Source organism: Crinia signifera, chromosome 7 (genome assembly GCF_055691185.1).
Source record: "Crinia signifera chromosome 7, ASM5569118v1, whole genome shotgun sequence".
NCBI lineage: Eukaryota > Metazoa > Chordata > Amphibia > Anura > Myobatrachidae > Crinia > Crinia signifera.
In genome coordinates this window covers 193,390,919-193,413,098 of record NC_139223.1, presented here as the reverse complement: position 1 = coordinate 193,413,098, position 22,180 = coordinate 193,390,919, and the positions used below count along the sequence as shown (strand labels likewise).

At 44.2% G+C, this 22,180-nt stretch overlaps 1 protein-coding gene across 2 annotated transcripts in view; it reads right to left on the bottom strand.

Moving 5' to 3' along the window:
• Nucleotides 1-22,180, bottom strand: part of OLA1 (Obg like ATPase 1) — a 181,720-nt gene that overhangs the window by 117,005 nt on the left and 42,535 nt on the right. Inside the window, exons 1-4 of one of the 2 annotated variants that reach the window (XM_083154779.1) lie at nt 18,674-18,830; nt 16,166-16,266; nt 12,572-12,715; nt 11,274-11,401 (exon numbers count right to left, since the gene is read on the bottom strand). In XM_083154779.1, coding sequence (XP_083010905.1) covers nt 11,274-11,401; nt 12,572-12,715; nt 16,166-16,266 — 373 coding nt within the window. In that variant the 5' untranslated portion in view covers nt 18,674-18,830. Of the gene's footprint in view, nt 1-11,273; nt 11,402-12,571; nt 12,716-16,165; nt 16,267-18,673; nt 18,831-22,180 lie in introns of those variants that run through there. The other variant, XM_083154778.1, reaches the window with a different exon arrangement.

Here is a 22,180-nt window from a genome sequence, read left to right as displayed (position 1 = left end):
CTTTATCTGCATGGTCTTACGCGTTCCAATTTAAGGAATCCAAATGCCTAAAGGCTACACCAGTAACCAATGTACATCTATATTCACAACACATAAGGTTTGGAGATCACTTGTTATACACAGAATAATGCTGAAACATTAACTGTTAATAAATCAGCGGCCATAAAAACAATAGCTGTAAAAAAACTAACTTTATAAACTTTTCTTCAACTTGCCATTAAAAAGGCACAAAAAAAAACAACCATAAAAAAAAACATTGTTTAAACACAAACTTTAATCCACAAGGAAAGACTTTTAACATGGACCGTGTTAATTAAAGCTAAAAGGGTTGTATGGAGGCCAAAGATACAATAAGATTCAAACACTATAAAGTGGACTTTAAGACCAAAAGCAGTTTAAGAGTAAAAAAAAAAAAAAAGTAAAAAAAAAAAGGAAATACTCCAGGGAGCCACGGCGTCAGAACACCAGTAGGAGAACGCAGACCTAGCCCAGCCAGCTAGGGCTCCTCACAGACACTTTCTAGTCTTTAAACAAAAGCGGAGCTGCAAAAGGAAATTAATGCGGGGTACACACCAGGACGACCCGCTCACGATGCACATCGTGAGCGGGTCGTCAGTGTCTCGTCCGACCCGCTCACGATGACGCGGGAGGGCACGACCCGCTCACGATGTGCACCGTGAGCGGGTCCGATCCGATGGCGACCCGCACCCGGTTCTATGGTCGTCATTGAGATCCTACCTGCAGCAGGTAGGATCTCAATAACGACCGACCGACCCGCGGGACCGCGCATCGGATCGGAATCGCTCCACACCAGGTCAGAAAAGGGCCCAATCAGCACACAATCTACATCCGATTGATCGGAATTGGATCTAGATTGTGCTGATCGGGCCCTAGTCGTCCTGGTGTGTACCTAGCATTAGAGAAAGAACATCATCCAGACCACCAAAAAAGACCACTTAAAATAATAATGTCAAAAGCCAAGAGGAGAGAGCAGATCAATAGAAAGCCAAGGCTGCGCGTAAGGTTAACACTTCAAATGACTAAACATAGCGGGATTCTTCATTTCCAGCATCAAAGCAGATCAGGTGAAGCAAATAATCTGGGATCTCTGTAGCCTTGGCGCCTCGCTAAAACACAGACCACACAAACTTCAAGGATCTGACAAAGAACTCGCTACAATCAGGGGCATTTGCCAAAGTTTTGGGGTAAGGAGGGCTGGCAGGACAGCAATGTGACATATGCCATAGGTTTTAACGTACGCAAATGAAAAATAAAATGCAGCCATGGCACTTCTACTCCACCAGAGCCAGCGGCTATTCCTGGGAGAGTCTGGAAAAAACTACCAGTGAAGAGGGTCAATGGCCGGAACTATGTGGCGTTTTTATATTCTCCCTATGCTTGCGTGGGTTTCCTCCATGTACACCGGTTCCCTCCCACAATACAAAAATATACTGGTAGGTTAATTGGCTCTAGACCAAATTAACCCTAGCGTTAATGCGTGTGCGTGTATATGTGGTAGGGAATATAGATTGTAAACTCCACTAGGGCAGGGACTGATGCAAATGGACAAATGTAGAGCGCTGCGGAATATGCGTGCGCTATATAAATAACATATCTTCTCTCTCAGTGCATCCTAAAAAAATTGACTTAATCAATACTCCCCACCCCCATAGAGTAGATTGCATTAACCTCAGTAAATGTTTCTGTGATTTGCCAAGTTTTTTTTCCAAGCAATTTAATGAATGCCCTTTTTACACAGACAAATGGACCAGTTTTCATGATAATTTCTCAAATCTATGTGTTTTCGTAATTGCGGATGAGAAATTTATCAGGGATTTTGTTTGCCTGCAAGCGGGCAGGGTTAAAAAAAAATCCCTGATAATGCTGGCTATCAGAATCAATTGTATTAGCCTCCGAGAATCACCGCGGCTAATTGAACCCCCCTCACAGACTACTCTACCAATACTTTACACACACGCATGGCTATGGAAGCAGATTCTGGGATACCAAACGCTTTTGAGTCATTACAATCATTAAATTCCAGGTATTATGAGATTCAAAACACACTGTGGATTAAGATGGAGGCAGTAAATTAATCCCTATCTTTCTTAGTTCTCAAATGCAATATAGCAAGATATTAAAAGGTCTAGCATATATATTTAGTGTGCACCTGCAAACTCCTCCTCCTGCTTGCTGCACTACAAGTCTCAGCAGGTAGCACCTCATATGTCCAGGGTGTGCAGTTTAGGGCCCCTCCCCCTATGTACTATATATTGTGTATTCATACACACTGGAAGGAACTAGAGACGCCTTCCTCCTTAACTTGCACCCCACCCACCTGTCCCAAATTGATTTTAATTAGGTTGGAGTCCCAACATTCAAGACTGCACACCTCAGCTTGGCACTATGAGGGTAAGTCCTACTATACATATATGCTGCGTGTTAGTCTGTGGGACTGTGTTTGGGGCGCAGGGCTCTTTGGGCTGCTGTTGCTGGGCTGCTCCATGGCATCATATCGTATACTTTCAATCACCCCTTTAGTTTGTTTAATATATATGTAGCACCCTTCACATTTATTATTACTTCTTACCTACTGTAGGTAAGTCCTATCACATATAATTTTCCCTATCCCTTTTACTATCACTTTAATTTCACACTAATGTGATGCCATGGGGTGGTTCTGCTGGGCTGACCTGGGGGGCCCTGTGCCCTGGACCTGTCCCAGAGTAGTGTTAGGGACTTGTCCTATTGAGGTAACCTGGACGCGGTGGACAAGCCGATACTAATGGCCATTACTATGCTAATAACCTCAAATGCAATATAGCAAGATATTAAAAGGTCTAGCATATATATTTAGTGTGCACCTGCAAACTCCTCCTCCTGCTTGCTGCACTACAAGTCTCAGCAGGTAGCACCTCATATGTCCAGGGTGTGCAGTTTAGGGCCCCTCCCCCGAAGTACCATAATACACTGGCTCTCAGTCACCGAAGACCATGAGACCACTGCACGGTGACATCCGCTTTGCATTGTTGCAGGATTCCAGCTCTTCTTATACTGCAGCAGAGTCTGGGAGGGGACCGGACAAAACGCACGCACAGACAACAGTAGCCGCTTCTTACCACTTCTATGATAAGTGGAAGAGGACCAGGATGCAAGGGGGACCCTAAAAATAAGGAAAGCAGGAGGGGGGTTTTGGGTAGGGAATGTTTGTTCAATGTAACCAGAAATCAGCGGATTGTGGAGTTTTTTGTAAACCCATAATCTGGGATTACAAAAAAGGGGAAATTAAAGGGAGGCTGTATGTGCTTCTTGTGTTTTGCACTGGTTTACACCAGGTATACGGAGGTCCTCTAACACACCAAATACATACCGGTGATCAGCTGCACTTGGACTTGAAGTAACGAATGTGTACTAGTGTTTGGGTGTCAGGGAATTTAGAATGTAAATGCCAACAGGGCAGGCACGGGTGTGAATGACAAATACATTCTGTACAGCACTGCACAGACTGGTGGAACTATATACCTAAATGATTATTACAATAATGTCACCTGTCAGAAGTTATTATAGGCTAAAATACATCAGCTGCAATATCTCATTTCTACGAATTGTCCAAAGACAAGGAAAGACTGCGCTAATGAATGTTAATTTTCTTATTACACCATGAATGAATTTACACACTCAAAAAGATCTCATTTCTAGTTTGATTTCCTTGCTGCCATGTAACACTGAATGACAACTACACAATTCAGGCCGCTTGAGTCCTCAATGGCTTCCTCGTTGATTTCGTAGAGATCAATAATTTTATGCGAACGGCACCTGTGAGCCTCAGAGGTGTCCCCCCCTTACCGCAGTCTCACCCACTGACTTTATTGAGATATTCCAGGCGACAAGCAGAATGGCTTTTCAGAGGTTTCACATTTAGACACTAAATCATTTGCAGCCTATAATTGTGTAAAAGGTTAGGCTCTACTGGTATAATTGTAAATGCTAACTACCCCACCAGGAAGGTCTACAGGCCCATACACACCGGGTGATTTTGAGCTGAAAGCAGCTCAGTTTTGTCATTTGAGCTGCTTTTAACTCCAAAGCCGCCCATTGTGTACGAACGGGCGGTGAGCGCTCCCGCATCATCGCCAGCGGCCACCATTGGTCTGCTGGTTTTACCAGCAGACAGAATGGCTTACCATAGTGGTCTGCTATGGAAATCCGTTCACAGCCGATTTTCACCGATCATCGCTATCCATACACACTGGGCCAAATCGCCCAGTGTGTATGGGCCTTTAGGTATATGACAGCACAGGACTGGGAACCCCCTACTTCTGAGCCCACAGATCTGCCTTCACACTTTCAGGTCTAATGCTGGATACGCACTATAAGATAATCTGTCCAATATTTCTGGCTGGAATGAAAATATGGTAATGTATGGGAGCAAATGAGAACCAGTTGTTCCCAAAAGCAGGAAATTCAGCAAAAATGGATGTTCCTTGTTCAGAAAATTTGGTAATTGATATAGATAATTTGGTTAAGTCAAATAGATTTAACCAATATACCTGTACGTCCATTTTTGTTGGTTTTATAGTGTTCGGGAACAAATGGTCAATTGTTATTTGCTACATTTCATTACCAGATTTTCATTCCAATAAAAAAGATTGGACAGATGGGGGCAGAAGTAATAGGGTCCGAGTTTGCCAGTGGAGCAGGACATGGGCCGATTCCCTAGATTTTTTTTTCTAAAGCGTCAATCATTTACAAGGCAAAACCACGTCATAATATACCGAGGCACTCCTCGCATATATCATAATATACAGAGACACTCCGCCCATGTACCATAATATAGATACTCCTCCCTATGTCAAAATGACACTCCTCCCGCATGCCATTATATTCACAGGCTCCTCCCACAAGCCACAACAAGCAGGCTCCTCCCACACTCCATACTACAAAGCCTCCTCCCACACGCCATACTACACAGGCTCCTCCCACACACCACAACACACAGGCTCCTCCCAAATGCCACACTTCTCCCATATGTCATGAAACAGAAAAACCTTCTAATACGTCATAATATAAAGACACCTCAATGACATTTTCCGTTCCCTAACAGAACATTAAATAGAGGACCCTGCATTCATTTTCTAGTAAAATAATAAAAAAACTCCTTTCATTAGTTAGACAATGATTTACTTGTAAATATGATTTCCTTTAATAAAGAACATGACGAGTGTATCCCAATAGCATTGTCAGAGTACAGCAGATCCAACTGATGCCAACCGCAACCTAACAGCAATTGTGGAGACTATTCCTGCACAGCGCAAGATCATTTTTATTCACTGCTTTTACGCCTGCGGTAATATGCAATACAACAGCCTCATTTGCTTTCCATATGTGGATATAAGAAAAAACATATAAAAAACCCCACCACCTAACAGCTTAGCATCATGCAATTCTTAATAGAAAGGCTTTGATAAGGTAGGATAGTATATTATAGTGAAGGGACTAGCACTGCATGTCAGCCCCTAGGGAGAAAATAGGATATAAAGAAAGCAACAATCATTCCATAACTGCCACTACTGTAAACCTCTTTCCGACAAACTAAATAAAGATAGCATTGAAATCATTTGAAAGAGGGGAGCTTAGAGACGAAACTCTTACTGCAGTCTAACACATCACAACAAAATTGTATTGGCTTTACACTGTGAAATATAGTAGGAGTTTATATTCTATTTTCCTACAGACGCAGAGAATTTCCTATGTGAGCCCGTTGTGCTCTCTCACGGGTTTTCAAAAAGCCATAAAGCAGTTCTGTTAAACACAGGCCCCGACAGGTCACTATTGTATCACTGGACTGCTTAAGATCTCATACAGACATATCCACTGGCAACGTGCTTTCCAGCTACCGTTACGTGGAAAGGGCTACAAAGACAGGATCGATGGCTTCTTACACGCTGTCCCGCCGCCTTAGAATGAATCAATAACTGTATTAATAAAAGTGTATTGCATAATACAAAGTGCATAGAGAAAGTTATAAAGGCATCTCTACATAGAGGCGTTCACGGATTTTCACGTGGTATAAATATTTTTAGTAAGTGCCTGAATGACTGAATCCCAAACTACAATATAAACAGTATACCAGGTGCCTTTGCCAGTTGTTCGTAGGCAATAGGTGATCATTGCGGTCAATTGAATGCCCCCTTAAGGTCTGCAGCTCACATTGTAATCACGGGAAGCGAGAGGGAGAGGTAGTGATGGGACAAGTTAAATGTATGAATTTTGTGTGCAACACTCCTGTATGATCCAATCTCTTCACAACAAGAGGCGATGTACCAAACATTAGAGAGAGATAAAGTACCAATAAGATCATAACTGTCATGCTACATTCTGTTTGAAAAATGTCATTTAGGGACTGTTTAACTGGCACTTGAGTTATGTACTAAGCCTTGAAGTGTGAGAAAGCAGATGGAGTGTCAAACAACCAGCCCCCAACTGGCATTCTTCAAACAAAGGCAGTCGCATGTCAGATAGGAGCTGATGGGCTGATACTTTATCTCCATCTCTGAAAATAATTACGGCTACTGTGTACATTCCAGTGATCTGATTGGCTATAGATCCTGTATGTCCTGTACACACCAACTCACACATAGGGTGGTATTCATTGTGAATACCGGCGACGTACAGCGAATCCTGTTTAGGATTTGCTGCACATTCGCCACTGCTCGGTGCGTTCCGGAGCCTCGCCGGCTCCGGTATTCAACGAGTCAGGGGCTCGCTGCCCCTGACCGGCTCAGGGAGCCTGAGGACGGTGGCAGGCAGGGAGATGGAAGTCTCCCTGCCTGCCCCAGAACGTTTGTGGGGGGGGAGGTGGGCTCCCCGGGTGCCAGGCAGCACAAGATGCCCCCCGGGGGTGCCAGCAGGGGACCGCGTATATTCACTACACCCGATCATGAAAATGTAATGATCGGGTGAAGTGAATATATGAATATGTAATGAGCGGCTCGGCTCCGGCCCCCTGCTGGCTGGTCTGTGTAAAAAAAAATAATAATAATATTTTTTTTTTAATTAAATATATATTCATGTGCTTACAGCACATGAATAAAAATAGCATGCCCCTCCTCAGAATAAAATTCCTGATTTTTTGACACCAAATGTAAAAAACAAAAACACTTTATTTTAAAAGTTCACCTTCCACTTCACCATAAAAAGATAGCGATTGCTACTCGGTGAATCATGGCGAAAAAAACCTTGAAATGTATTCGCCATCTGGTCATTGAATAGGGTGATTCACCGTTTTAGTCAGAAATTCGCCGTACAGCACAAAATCGCCATAAAAACCTGGCGAATCAGCCTCATTGAATACCGCCCATAGACGGAGACTGCCCACCTGGAGCCAGGACTGCGGAAACCGTGGCAGGAATTTTTTTTAAACGCTATTTAAATGGAATGATTTAATTCATAATGATGTATTCATTTTAGCGTTTGCCTGTCCGTATCTGTTCGTAGTGTTATTTTTGAAAATGTAGCTAAAATGTTAAACACGACAGGAAATTGGAGAGCAGATGTGTCACCCACGTTTAAGAAATGATATGTGGCTTTAATCATTCCAAAGCGTACCTTATCTTTTCCGTAAAATTAATTTGTACACTGGGGGATGCCAATAAGCTACAGAATGTATGTGAGTTGTAGAAGGAAGAAAGTAATTAGAACCCCTCCAAACGCAAATGATTTTTTTGGCTTCCATAGTATGTGTGTTTTATGGAGAATAAAAGAGGTCAATAAAAAGCACTGAGCTTGTTCCTTGAAAACAGAGGCAAATACAGAAGGTCACCACAAACGCTACTGGTTATCTGGTAATAAAGGTTCTTATCGGAGTCATCCACTTAACAATGTATAACTTGTGTAAAGAGCCTAAGGGGGGTATTCAATGATGGCCGCTATTTCTGCCGGTGGAAATTGCGGCCCTCGCCTATTCAATGCCGCCGTTACAGACAGCATTGAAGGCAGTTTCCGACAAAACAGAGCAGACTTTGAAACAAGTAGGATCTGTTTTGTCGGAAACGCATGCGGATTGTCGAATTCTCGTCCTTTTTTCGCAGATCCGTGGAGTTTCTGACAATCGACAATTCAATCGAACATTGAATTACGGCTGTCGAATTACAGTCAAACGGAAACAAAAACAGCCTGAGATTCCAACTGTCGGGATGTTTTCCGACAGTCGGAATCCCAGATTGAATACCGTTCTAAAAGGTGGAGATGTTTCAAATCTTGGGAGAGAGATAAAGTGGAGAAAGAGTTTCACGCTCCCGATAGGGTGATCTGGGGGTGTGCAGGGGGAATGCCCAGCGAATCGATGCCTGCATGGGGCAAGCGGCTGACATCAGGCCCGCCCCCTTTTTTACTCATCTCTGTCCAGGATAAAAATAAGTTTAGACTTACTTTTATCCATGAACGGAGAAACATTCATTTGATGGCCAGCAAACATCCAATTATATTTTTGTCCGGGCGGCTGTATGCGAGGGAACGTGTTTGCGTACACATCCCCTTGAATGCTAGTGAGGGGAGGAGGGGGGGCACCTAACTGTTCAGTAGACTGCAAATATACGCAGCCTAGCGAACAGGTCTGAAACAGGGCCCATGGGGCATAGACGACGATTCCTTTAAAAAAATTTAAAAAAAAATGAGAAGATCTATTAATTCGCAACAATGCCTAGGTGTGTACAAATAAAGAGAAATGTAAACAATATATGTATATCTTTCTCCAGGAGGGAGCAAAACATCACATTAAAAAATACAAGACATGTGACAAATGAATTCTTGCTAAAATAATAAACAAATGCCCGTGAGTGTTCCTATGGAGCCCCGGGGAGCAATAACAGGGTGTATAGTCCCAGAGTATTCAAATAAATATCCAATGAAAATGTAGCTGGTCACTTAAACCAGGAATGGGGAACCTTTGGCCCTCCACTGTTGTTGAACTACACATCCTAGCTTGCCCTGCTACAGTTTTGCTATTTGGCCATACTAAAACTGTTGCAGGGCATGCTGGGATGTGTAATCCAACAGCAGCAGGAGGGCTGCACTGCCTCCACCCAGTATATTTTCTGAGCTCAGGGGCATTGGAGCAGTGTCGCTGTATAAAAGGTCCCAGAATTCAGCAGTATTAGATTATAATCGATGATCCGACAGTACACTTATACACTGCCCGGCTGTGCATCAGACGCCATGCTTCCACTTAATCTAATTATCAGTCAGTGGAATTGAAGCAGAGTGCTCCAGTGTAGGTCCCACATGCAGGCAATAGGACCATCAGCTGGGGGCCGAATGGCAATCAGCACTATAGTGTATGCATACACCGCTGGGGGTGGCGGCGTCTCTGATAAAGGTGATAAACAAGGTCCTGTCTCTGCCAGACCGTTCTGCCCGAGTTTGTGAATATACGTTATCCTGCTCAGGACCTTGACATGAAGATCAGCGTGTGATCGTTTGCATCATGTAACAAGCTAACAGTGGCATGTACAGTGACATCAGCATCCTAGGTGACGGCTGTGGGGATATTACAGTCAGCGTTACTTGGTAGCTCTATGGTTAATCCTTTATGTGCGGCAGAGGTCCTGCCGCTAGGCAGTAAAAAGCGCGGAAAGGACTCACACACTTGAAATGAGACGTAAAGCACTGCAAAGACATATGTGGATAAACACAGCTTACATGGGAAATGCAGTGCGGTGGTGTGTAGAGGTAGGGACGTTACATCTGGTGAAGGTAAATGCTTATACAGCTGTAACAAACTCTGGATTTAACATCTATGGCAGAGACAGGTGACCAGAAGTACAGGTCCCAGCATGCCTCAGCAGCTGCAAGCCAGTCCAATGATTACATCAGCTGGAGGACTAGAAGTCAGGGTACTCTGAGGCTAAGTAGTTCTACGGTAGCTTGCAGAGGTACACACCCTGTTCAATTCAATTGGCGCAGGGGCGTCATACAAATTTTTTTTTTTATGATTTTAGATTGCAATGTTACTCAGTGTGAAAAGACCCTATGTTTATGCAAACAGTGGCATTGTGATTTAAACGGAAGCATATCCTGCTTAGATACTGTCCCCTATACCCTGCTAGATCCCCTTCAGAATGTGACGTTCGGTGAGGGCGGAAGTTGTTAGATGCCCTCACAACGTTTTGTATTTTATCTGTAATTCACATAGGTGTAGGTTATTTTGTTTTACTTTAGCTGCATTGCACCCTCGCATGCTTCGGACACGGTGGCTCCTCGGTTCACTCACCACAGATTTATATTCCCCCTCCAGGTATACCTGAACCCAGTGCATGATGGGAAAATTGACAAACTGAAGGGGATCTAGACACTACCCTGTCCTCACACACACATATCGGCTGTGGCCCCCTACCTTTCTCATATAATACTCCTCATATAATGACTGTGGTCTATATTATTCTCAAGCTTATGGTCCTGGTTTCTCTCCTTTTGCATATAGGACCAAATGTATCAAGCTTGAAAACGGGATAAAATGGAGAATGATACACTACCAGCTCCTAACTGTCAAGTTACAGGATGGGTTTGAAAAATGACAGGTAGGAGCTGATTGGCTGGCTATTTATCACTGGCTCCAGCCTCATTCTCGCCACTTTAGATTATGCCCTGGCCCCCATCCCCCCCCCATATTACTCCACCTCCCAATGTCTAAGTGGTACATTTATTAAAGTATGAGTTTTTCTGATTGGTTGATGTGAGCAACACCTCTCACTTCTACAAACTCACACTTTAGTAAATTTACCCCTAAGGGGGGGAGGGGGGGGGGTATTCAATTAGTTCCAATTTTTCAGACAGAAAATATGCACTTTTCGCAGATTTACCGATTTTTCAACTGTAGGAAAAACTGCCAAGGTCGGAAAACACGTGGATACTCGTCGATCCACGTGTTTTAGTTAAAAATGTGGCCATTTACTGCCAATGCAGGATCGACTTTTTTAACTTAAGTCGAAACTGCAACAGCGGAAAAAACGTCCGTGCATTGAATAGGTAATTATAATTGAATAACCCTGTAATTATGTAAATGATGTCAAAATGCATAACATGGTCGGCAACAAGGGGTACATTTCTAGAGTGATAAGACAAACATTTTTTTTTCCCCAAACATTAAATAAAACTAGAGTACTACAGTTTGTGAAAAAAAAATTAAATTACTTAACTACATTTAAAAAAAAAAATAATAAATTTTCAGATCAAGCTGCCAGCAATCAGTATAAAAAGTATTGGTCATTACTTACGCATAAGATGAAAGATACCGTCACAGGCACTGATGTGCGACAGAAAAGCGTTCCCCAAGCCTTGGCCTGCGCTGGCTCCTTTGACAAGACCGGCTATGTCCACCACGTTCAGAAATGCCGGAACTTTGCTTAAGAATAAATAGACAGCAGTGTTGTCATGTTAAACCTCTGTGGGACATGCATAATTCACTAGTGACGTATACTATTAAAAAGCACTTATACACCTGTAATCGCTATAAATCTGTGATCCAAGCGGGTGAAAATCGCTACCACATTCTGATTTCTATAGGTTACATCACAAATAACAGAGAAAAAAAAAACAATCAAAATGGAAGTGTCAAGGATGGAATCTTAAGATGACAAGGGTGAGCATAACATCATGTGACTATCGCATGTCAGTCACCCAGGTTATACACTGGAAATTCATGTGCCAGTATGAGGTCTGATGTTCTTACTTCTATAAACCCAAGAACCGCTATACTTAATAGGCTACTGACAATATGGCGGCAGGTATTCAATCTCGGGCAAATTTTCCACCAAGTGAAAAAAAGAGGCAAAGATTTGCCTATCAGTATTCAATCATTGACGTTTTCACCCATTTTTGAGTACATGGAGTACAAATTTTGCAGATTTGCGGAAATTTCGCAAATTGACGCAGTTTATGGCAATGAGGATTTTTTGCCCAGGTGAAAGATCAGCAGGGGGATTGAATAGGGCGAGTCAAACTTGCCTTAACATATACATATTTTTCACATGGCAAAAAAATTGGTCCAGGATTGAATACCCCCATATATGCACAAAAATATTCTGCCTGTACATATTAGCACAGGTCAGTTAAGGCCCATACACACTGGGCGACTTTGAGCTGAAAGCCTTTCAAAACACCCAGTGTGTATGGCCCTCCCGCATCATCGCCGGGAAAGCCGTTCATCTGCTGGTATTACCAGCAGATGAGCGGCTTTGTGGATGACTTTGCATAGCCACCCTCCCCCTCTGCTGATGGCGCCGGGAAGGGGGAAAGCCGCTCAGTGTGTATGCACTGTGCGGCTTTCACCCCAGCAATGATAGTGATCATCGCTGTCCATACACGCTGGGCATAATCACCCAGTGTGTATGGACCTTTACTCATATACTTGTCACTTCCTCCTGGCACATTTCCTTTGTACACACGCTTTAGTCCGACGAATCTGTGAGCGAATCTGTGACCACAAGGAAGGGTAATCTGCTTTGCTCCGCCTCTGGAATATAATCTTTCCACTCATCTAGGACTTAAAAAACGTAAAAAAAAACCCTCATACCTGACTGGCTTGTGATGTAGACACAGAAAGTCGTATCTCTCGTCTGGGATGGGTACCCTGCTCTCATTTGGATTAATGGTGCAAAATGGAAAGTTTTCTGCAGCCGCCTGGCTCTTAGTCAACACATTAAAGAAAGTTGATTTCCTGTTAAGTAAAGAGAAGGTGTGGGGGAATCCATTTTATTAGCTTCCAGGGAAAGCCTGTACAGCATGGGCTCATATTAAAATGGATTAACATCAAATAGTGATTATTACAAAACTTTCCTTCACCCTACAATAAACAATATAACCAGAATAAAAAAAGGGCACACAATAAACACAAAAGCCGCTGACATTCTTCCCGACAAAGAGTATGGAAAAAAGGTAATCACTGAGTGCGCTTGTGGATTATTACTTTTTAACTAGAACTTGTAATCAAACACCTCATAACATGCATACCGCTGACCTGTTTGTAGACAGCAAACCAGCGTAGTATAATGATGAAAGTAAGGGTTTGACAGAAAATCCATTCTCGCCAACGTGTAAAGGCCCATCCATACACACTAGGCGACTATGCCCAACGTGTATGGACAGCGTTGATGTAAATCATCGCTGCGGGGAAAGCCGCTCAGTGCATACACACTGAGCGGCTTTCCCCCTGCCCGGCACCGACGGAGGGGAAAGGACGGCTTTGCATAGCGCAGCGCTATGCGAAGCCACCCTCAACGCCGCTTATCTGCTGGTATTACCAGCAGATGAGCGGCTTTCCCGGCGATGATGCGGGAGCGCGCAGCAGCGCTCACCGCTGGGGCATACACACTGGGCGGCTTTGAGCTGAAAGCCGCTCAAACAGGCTGTTTTGAGCGGCTTTCAGCTCAAAGTCGCCCAAAGTGTATGGGCCTTTACTCCAATGAATGGCTGTGCACACCCAGGGAAAATTATGGTAGAGCAAGTTTGCCAATATTCTTGCACAACTAGGGTTGACAATCCCGGGATTGGAAATGTCGAGATCCCAGAATTTGGGGATCAGTCTACGCAGGCGCTGTTCATGCCGGGCAGTGCTGAGCACCTGTAGTAAGTAGATGGATCAGAGATGAGGATGAGGGAGGAGAGCGATAAGGACTGAGGGACTGGAGAAGGACGGCGTGCAGCCACTGAATCCTACTGCTTGCCAATTCCCAAAAAGGACATATCTGTGTGGAGTTTATATGTCTGTATTACTTTGGGTTTGCCCTTTTACTCAAATTTCTCCAATACCCAATAAACAAACATACAAAATGAACCTAGTGCAGGCATGGCCAAACTATGGCCCTCCAGCTGGTTTGAAACTACAAGTCCCATCATGCCTTGCCACATTTTTGCTATTAGGGAATGCTACGAATGAATGGTTTTCCAGCAGAGTTCTATGCTGATTTCTCGAATTGCTTTTGCTCACAAAACATCAGCAAGCTGACCTGTCTTGTCTGCTCTGGTGCTTCTAGCATACTCTGGTCTGTTTCACGGCACTGAGATACAGACCAGAGTGTGCTAGAAGCACCAGAGCAGATGTTTTATGAGCAAATGCAATTAGAGAAATCAGCATAGAACTCTGCTGGAAAAACCGTCATCAACAATGGGCAACAGCAGAGACAACCTCGCACTCCAGGAGTATGATAGTCCAGCTTTAAAAAATGCAAGGCAAAACTGGCAATTGACTGTAGCTCAACTTCGTCTAGCACACTCTGGGCTGTATTTCAGCATGCAGGTATAGACCAGACTGTGCTAGGAGTATCACAGTACAAAGCAATGCCACAGGCAGGAAGAGGAACCGCACAGGTGCTAGAATGCACATTAATACATACTGCTGTTGTCGCTGCTAATGCAAATAAACTTTTCACATAACAGGATGACTGTTGAGAAAATGCGCCTTCTACAATCACTCTATTGTCTGCGCACCTTTGTTGTACGGCATTGTTACACCTACGCTTTGTGATCCTTCACACGAGCTTGCAAAAGAAAACTCTGATGCACGTTAATTACACTATAACATAAATAATGCTCCAATCCGTAGTATTTATATGTTAACACGTGGATAGCGGTTGCAGAAACAAAACTACCATCATTAAACATAAAAACAGCAAAGACGTATGAATGGGCCGCTACCGAATTAACAGTTCCGAAAAACCTTTGCACCTACTCGACAGAAGGCAAGTTATTCTTAGTAGCAATTTATACGAGAGGCATTTACATTAGCTGGCTCTTTGTCTTACTACATTACCTGCAATTATGTAACAACAACGTGATGCAAAATAATCAACATTCTACTTGGCAATATTCCCAGAACATTAATAAAGCAGCTGCGATCGTGGTTATGGCAGAAAATGAAATACTCAATGTGCCCAAGAATGATACAGACTGAAGAGCAGCAAGGATAAATATAAACACATAGGCGCACCGGTGGTATAACCCTTGCTGACATATGTACAGCGCTCTACATGACGAACGGAGTACAAACAGTATAAACCTGGAGCCGCTGATCTTTAACTTATATTTACAACACGCGGGGAGTGATGCAGCGTGCAACGGAAGGACCTTCTCCAAGCGGACCCTTGTGTGTTTGACCCTGCACAACGAAGTGTACGCATGGACAGCCAATACAGAGTCTGGCACATCTCAACACATCCCCACTTGTGACGGAGTAGCTGGAACTAGGCTATAAACTGGTCATTCTCCTATGGTTGCAAAGTCTGGTCACAAGAAGTGGGAGAAATGGTGGCCAGCCCTGAATTGGCTCCAGTATCTTCATCTAGCATGTGCCTATAAATTGAGATTGTCGAACCCAAAACACTGACGCTGCGTATACACTAGACCACAGGTTCTCAAACATGGCCCTCAGGGCCCCACACAGTGCATGTTTTGCAGGTCTCTTCACAGAATCACAAGTGAAATAATTAGCTTTACCTGTGGATCTTTTAAAATGTGTCAATGAGTAATGAATACACCTATGCACCTGCCGGGTGACCTGGAAAACGTGAACTGTGTTGGGGTCCTGAGGACCTAGCTTGAGAACCCCGGCACTAGACAACATGAACACGATACGATTTACAAATGACAGAAGACATTGCCAACGACCCAAGGGAGCGCACATCGTTAACAATATAGTGCGCACACATTGGACAATATAAATAATTTATCGTTATGGCCGATATCATTATGTAGTCTAGTGTGTACCCAGCTTAAGTGCCAACAAGTTTACTGTATACAGTGCTGTGTTCCACATACCATTAATTATAGTTGTGCGGATTGCCCGGAGTGCCAGCAATAAGATCTATGCACACTGCTGTCCACATCAATCATCCAGAGGGACAAGTAACAGTTCTCCGGATCATAGCACGGTCAGGACTCACAGAAAAAGGTCTGCGAGCGTCTAATGGGGACAGGAATACCTTCATGTATGTGAGTATGCTCTGTGCTAGCTGACGTTCCTGATTATTGATCTTGGTTTCTACAAGGCCCAGCACTGACCTATTTATTTCTAAAAAGCCCCGAGAAGTCGGTTGTATAGTGAATAACCTAACAAGGACAAGTACAACCCTATAAACGACACGGAAAATGAATAAGGACGTCATTTACTCACCCTATATTCGGAAGCCCTACTATGCCGATCTTCAAAGAGGTCCCAAATCGACCAATGATCGGATGCTGTTTTGGTCCATCGTCTGCCTTCTTGGGTGGCATCTGAAACGTGTTAAAAACACAACCTGATCATTCTCTAAGTATGTCAGTTACTAATAGGATGTGGAACTAACAAGTAAATACCTTTTTTGGAGCCATTATCACATTCTTTATGTTTTGTACAGTTAAAGAGACGACAGAAAAATAATGTTTTATAAACTAAAGCAAGGACTGTGGATGCAGGAACCCAACTAGCTAATAATACCAGAGCGGCAGAGGGGGGATCTACAGCAAACACGCTGAGCACTCACTTTCTAAACTTGACACCTGATGCCATCAATTTTGGCAACTGACAGCATCAATGTCTGGCAGGGGGCCAGGGTAAAATGGTCACTGAGAATCTGTAGCGTACACCACAGCAATGAATGGGAAAGGGAATGTCACCCAAAAGCAACTATATTTATTGGCTGAAGGACACCGGCAAATACTGGTGACTTATCGGTTGTACTCTATCAAAGTTGTTCCTGATATTTTAAACCACAGGTGCCCGACCTGCAGGACTATAGACTGTGGCAGGAAAGTGTTGTATTAATTACATTTCCATTCATACATCTTGATGGGAAGAGCCGACATAATTTTTAATTGCAATGGATATGACCTGCCAGATTCTAATAACCCGCTGTGACAGTTCATTGCATGGTACAGGGAGCGCTGCTGTTCCCACACTACTCCAAACATCACAACCATATTGCATGACATGGCAGCTGGGTGTTGTATGAGAGCGAGAGAAAGTTTAGATGGTAAGACCCGATAAAGGATGAACATTTTCTATATGGTGTCCCAAAATATGGTGGCACTCCCAGAATCTCTCTCCCACTGTTTTGCAGGCAACTCCTCCCCTAGGTATCCAGTTGACAGGGCGACAGTATCTAATTCGCCATGGCAACGGTCACAAGAAAAGATCAACAACATTTTTTATCCAAGAGTTTTCACACTTTACCATACACATGGACTACGGCCTGGAACGGTAACGTGCACGAAGAATGGCAAGCAAAGCGGTACACTAATTTGGGATCCGTGTGCAAATGTGTCTTGAAATTGACACCCCCAAAAATAATCCTGTCCGCCTTTTGTCTACATTGACCCTTTATACTGTAATCCCTCCAATGAGCTTGTGTTCATTCTAGCACCCTGTACCTTTAACAACACATGCAGTTCCTCTACCCTGCCTGATCGTGTCGCTCTGAGGTGCTTCATAGTACAGGCCTGGTCTGCATATCAGTGCTAAAATAGTCACAGACCACACTATCTGGAGTTGCATGTTTTATTTGCAAAGTGGGGGCATAGCATTAAATTGCTTTAAACAAACAAACAAAAAAGATATATGCTGGTGCAGTATGGTTAATAGCTTTATATGTGAGTAGAAGTGTTTTATATTAAATACGGAAAAATACAAGCACCCAATGGAGGGACTGGCAGAGCGGATCAGCAGACGATGAGCATCTTGCAAGGAAGATCAGCCTAGCAGCAGCATTTAGAAGGGATTGCAGTGGCGAGAGTCTGTTCTTGGGAAGACCAGTTAATATAGAGATAGTAATTAAATGCAGCAACATGCATGTAATGTAATGTAATATAGTGCAGCGTCATGCATGTGTCATGCATGCAATGTAACAACATAGTACAGTATCATGCATGCTACACTAATGTACTGTAACATAGTACAGTATTACACATGCTATAATGCACTGTAATAACATAGTACAGCAACATGCATACTACACTAATGTACTGTAATCATAACAGCACAGAATCATGCATGCTACACTAATGTACTGTAATAACACTGTACAGCATCATGTATACTATACTAATGTACTGTAATCATAACAGCACAGAATCATGCATGCTACACTAATGTACTGTAATAACACTGTACAGCATCATGTATACTATACTAATGTACTGTAATCATAACAGCACAGAATAATGCATGCTACACTAATGTACTGTAATAACACTGTACAGCATCATGTATACTATACTAATGTACTGTAATCATAACAGCACAGAATAATGCATGCTACACTAATGTACTGTAATAACACTGTACAGCATCATGCATGCTACACTAATGTACTGTAATAACACTGTACAGCATCATGTATACTATACTAATGCACTGTAATAACATAGAACAGTATCATGCATGCTACACAATTGTACTGTAACAATGCAGCAGCAGATGTGTCACAATGAATATAACGTAAGCAGCAGAGGGGATAGGACAGTGTCATGTAGTAGTAACATGTGTGCTATAATAGTGGCCAGTGGGAGGATGCTATGGGGAGCTGCTGCTGGGTGGGTGAGTGAGTGGGCATTCCTCACATGTGGGCATGGCTGCCGCAGCCGGACACTGAGCTGCCCGTTACTAGAGCGGCATGCACCCTGCCCCGGGACCCTGCCGGCTCACCTCGACTCGGGAACACTAGTCTCTCCCGGGAATGGGGCCTCACAGATCACTCTGACACGTTCAGCAACCGGCGTCCCAGGGACGGAAAGGGCGGGACCGCTGGAGTGACGTGTACACAACACAGCTATCCGATTGGCGGATGGCGCTGGGTGAGGGGTTACTGGGAAACATGTCTGCAGAGAGAGCAGAGCACGCTGCTTCCCTACTTCCGCCCATAGTGACAGCTGTGCCTGGTCCTCACAGCAGGCTCAGCTCCCTCACAGCATATGCTGCCCCCTCCCCCCACTCTGCATCCCTGGCTGTAGCCTATAGTCAGGGATGGAATGAAGGGATTTAATGCTACAGTTGGGTGGAGTATGGGAGTGTATAAACCCCATACTACATCCCTTAATGATAACCTTATATTTCTCAAATTTACTGACTGATGTTAGCCTTGCATGCTTAGACTATACATTCCTTTCTTTAGACCTGCATCATATATTATAGGCCTTCATCCCTGACCATAGCTTTACACACCCAAAGTAACTAGATCCCTTACTACAGTCCTATATTCCATACTAAAGCTCTACATCCCTGTGCTACATACTTTACTATAGACCTTCATCATGATAGTTGTCAAACAAATCATTTCTAGATCCTATACTATAACCTGGGAGGTACCCCAACAATGTTAACTAGGGCTGGCAGTACTCTCCACAAGCACAGACCCTTGGACTGGCAGCAATCACCACTACCTAAGTAGCAGCAACCATGTCTACACCAAGGGGCCAGCAGTGCTCACTACTACCACAGACTAACATGTCAACACCAAGGGGCCAGCAGTGCTCATTACTACCACAGACTAACATGTCAACACCAAGGGGCCGGCAGTGCTCACCACTACCACAGCCTAACATGTCAACACCAAGGGGCCGGCAGTGCTCACCACTACCACAGACTAACATGTCTACACCAAGGGGCCGGCAGCGCTCACCACTACCACAGACTAACATGTCTACACCAAGGGGCCGGCAGTGCTCACCACTACCACAGACTAACATGTCAACACCAAGGGGCCGGCAGCGCTCACCACTACCACAGACTAACATGTCTACACCAAGGGGCCGGCAGTGCTCACCACTACCACAGACTAACATGTCTACACCAAGGGGCCGGCAGCGCTCACCACTACCACAGACTAACATGTCTACACCAAGGGGCCGGCAGCGCTCACCACTACCACAGACTAACATGTCTACACCAAGGGGCCGGCAGCGCTCACCACTACCACAGACTAACATGTCTACACCAAGGGGCCGGCAGCGCTCACCACTTCCACAGACTAACATGTCAACACCAAGGGGCCGGCAGCGCTCACCACTACCACAGACTAACATGTCTACACCAAGGGGCCGGCAGCGCTCACCACTACCACAGACTAACATGTCTACACCAAGGGGCCGGCAGTGCTCACCACTACCACAGACTAACATGTCAACACCAAGGGGCTGGCAGCGCTCACCACTACCACAGACTAACATGTCTACACCAAGGGGCCGGCAGCGCTCACCACTACCACAGACTAACATGTCTACACCAAGGGGCCGGCAGTGCTCACCACTACCACAGACTAACATGTCTACACCAAGGGGCCAGCAGCGCTCACCACTACCACAGACTAACATGTCTACACCAAGGGGCTGGCAGTGCTCACCACTACCACAGACTAACATGTCTACACCAAGGGGCTGGCAGTGCTCACCACTACCACAGACTAACATGTCAACACCAAGGGGCCAGCAGCGCTCACCACTACCACAGACTAACATGTCTACACCAAGGGGCCGGCAGCGCTCACCACTACCACAGATACAGATGTATACACCATGGGACTAGCACTAGAAGCAAATGCCAAAGAATATATTTAATATACACAGTTAATCTGCAGGATTCCCAGGGTTTATGTTATAGCTCAAATCTCCATGATGTGCTTGCTATTTATGCTGCACGAACAAGCAACCAAATTTGCACTCATATCTATCATCATTAAGGGCCTTATTCTGGTCGATGCGTAAATTTCCGAATTCTTTCGGATGGCGTTTTTAGCCGTTTGCGCATGCGTGGGCAACGCTATGCGCATGTGCCACGCACGGTCTCCGTACTCGTTCTCACTAATACCGTATAGAAATGTGCACCGCATTCACTCGAGAAATATGGGCGTAATATGGGCGTCATTCGGAACTACACAGGGGCGTAGTTTCAAAGTGGGCTAAACTGGGCGTAAACATGGGCGTACACGAGAGAGTGCACTAATTCTGGTAGGCGTACATTCGGACAGAACAATCGACTGCAAACGAACCAACAGGCAGGAAATATGCGGTCTTCATAAGCAAGTTTCACTTTGTGGACACCACTCGGTCATGCGCTAGGCATTCGGATCACCCAATTAGTACGACCGCACCTGAACCACAGTCAGCTGAACACAATACAATCCACTCCCCTACTCATTACTCATTAATTACACTCTTTTCATTGCTTCAATTGGAACCATTGCAGCCTAAATGGACCATTACTAAACACACAAATGTATGCTGAAAGCACGGCTGCATTTTTTACACACATTTACACTGCATGAAAAATAATTGATGACCAATAAAAACAATCCCTTTTTAATGAGGTAGCCTAATTGCATAAGTATGTGATGTGTGTGATGTATAAGTTCCGATGATAGTAGTACATTTTGCGGAAATACACTGCATCAGTGGGTACGGGCAGCTTCCCGTCCATTCTGACGCTGTAAGACCGTGCAGAATATGTGTGTGTCCACCGCAGGTGTGTACATGCGGTGCAATTCAGGCTAATGCCCGAGTTTGACCATCCTATGTCTATCGTATTTTGATTATGGGATTTTGGCTAACTGCACTTTTTTTACTAGCTTTTTGCATCGGTATCGTGAGCCTCCTAAACACTGTGCAATTTTGGCTAGCTTACTATCCTATTTCTATCCTATTTTGACTATATAGTGAAAATTGGGGCAGTACGGACGGTGTAATGGTTAGCATTACTGCCTCACAGCGCTGAGGTCATAGGTTCCATTCCCACCATGGCCCTGTGCAGAGTTTGTATATTCTCTCTACACATATTACATTTGCCCCACCTGCAGTGCAACGTGATTTGTCCATTTGCTAAAAAGGCAACTTTGTGATCAGGTCTGAATTAGGCCCTATGGGGGTCTATCAGAAAGTCACGACAGTTAGAATCCCAGGCCATTTTAGCTTCTTTTGACGGCAACTCGACAGTCAGAATTCAATGTTCTGACGGTCGATTTTCAGAAAGTCTGAGTTTGACGAAAATTGCAGCAGATTGTCGAGAAATGGCTGAGAATTCGTGAATCCATGGCCCTTTCTGACAACACAGATCCGGCTTTAAAGAAAAGTCTTCAATGCTGTTGAAAATGATAGCATTGAATAGGACGCTATTTCCACAGTCAGAAATAGTGGCTAGCCTGATCAGTCACAAGTGAAAGGT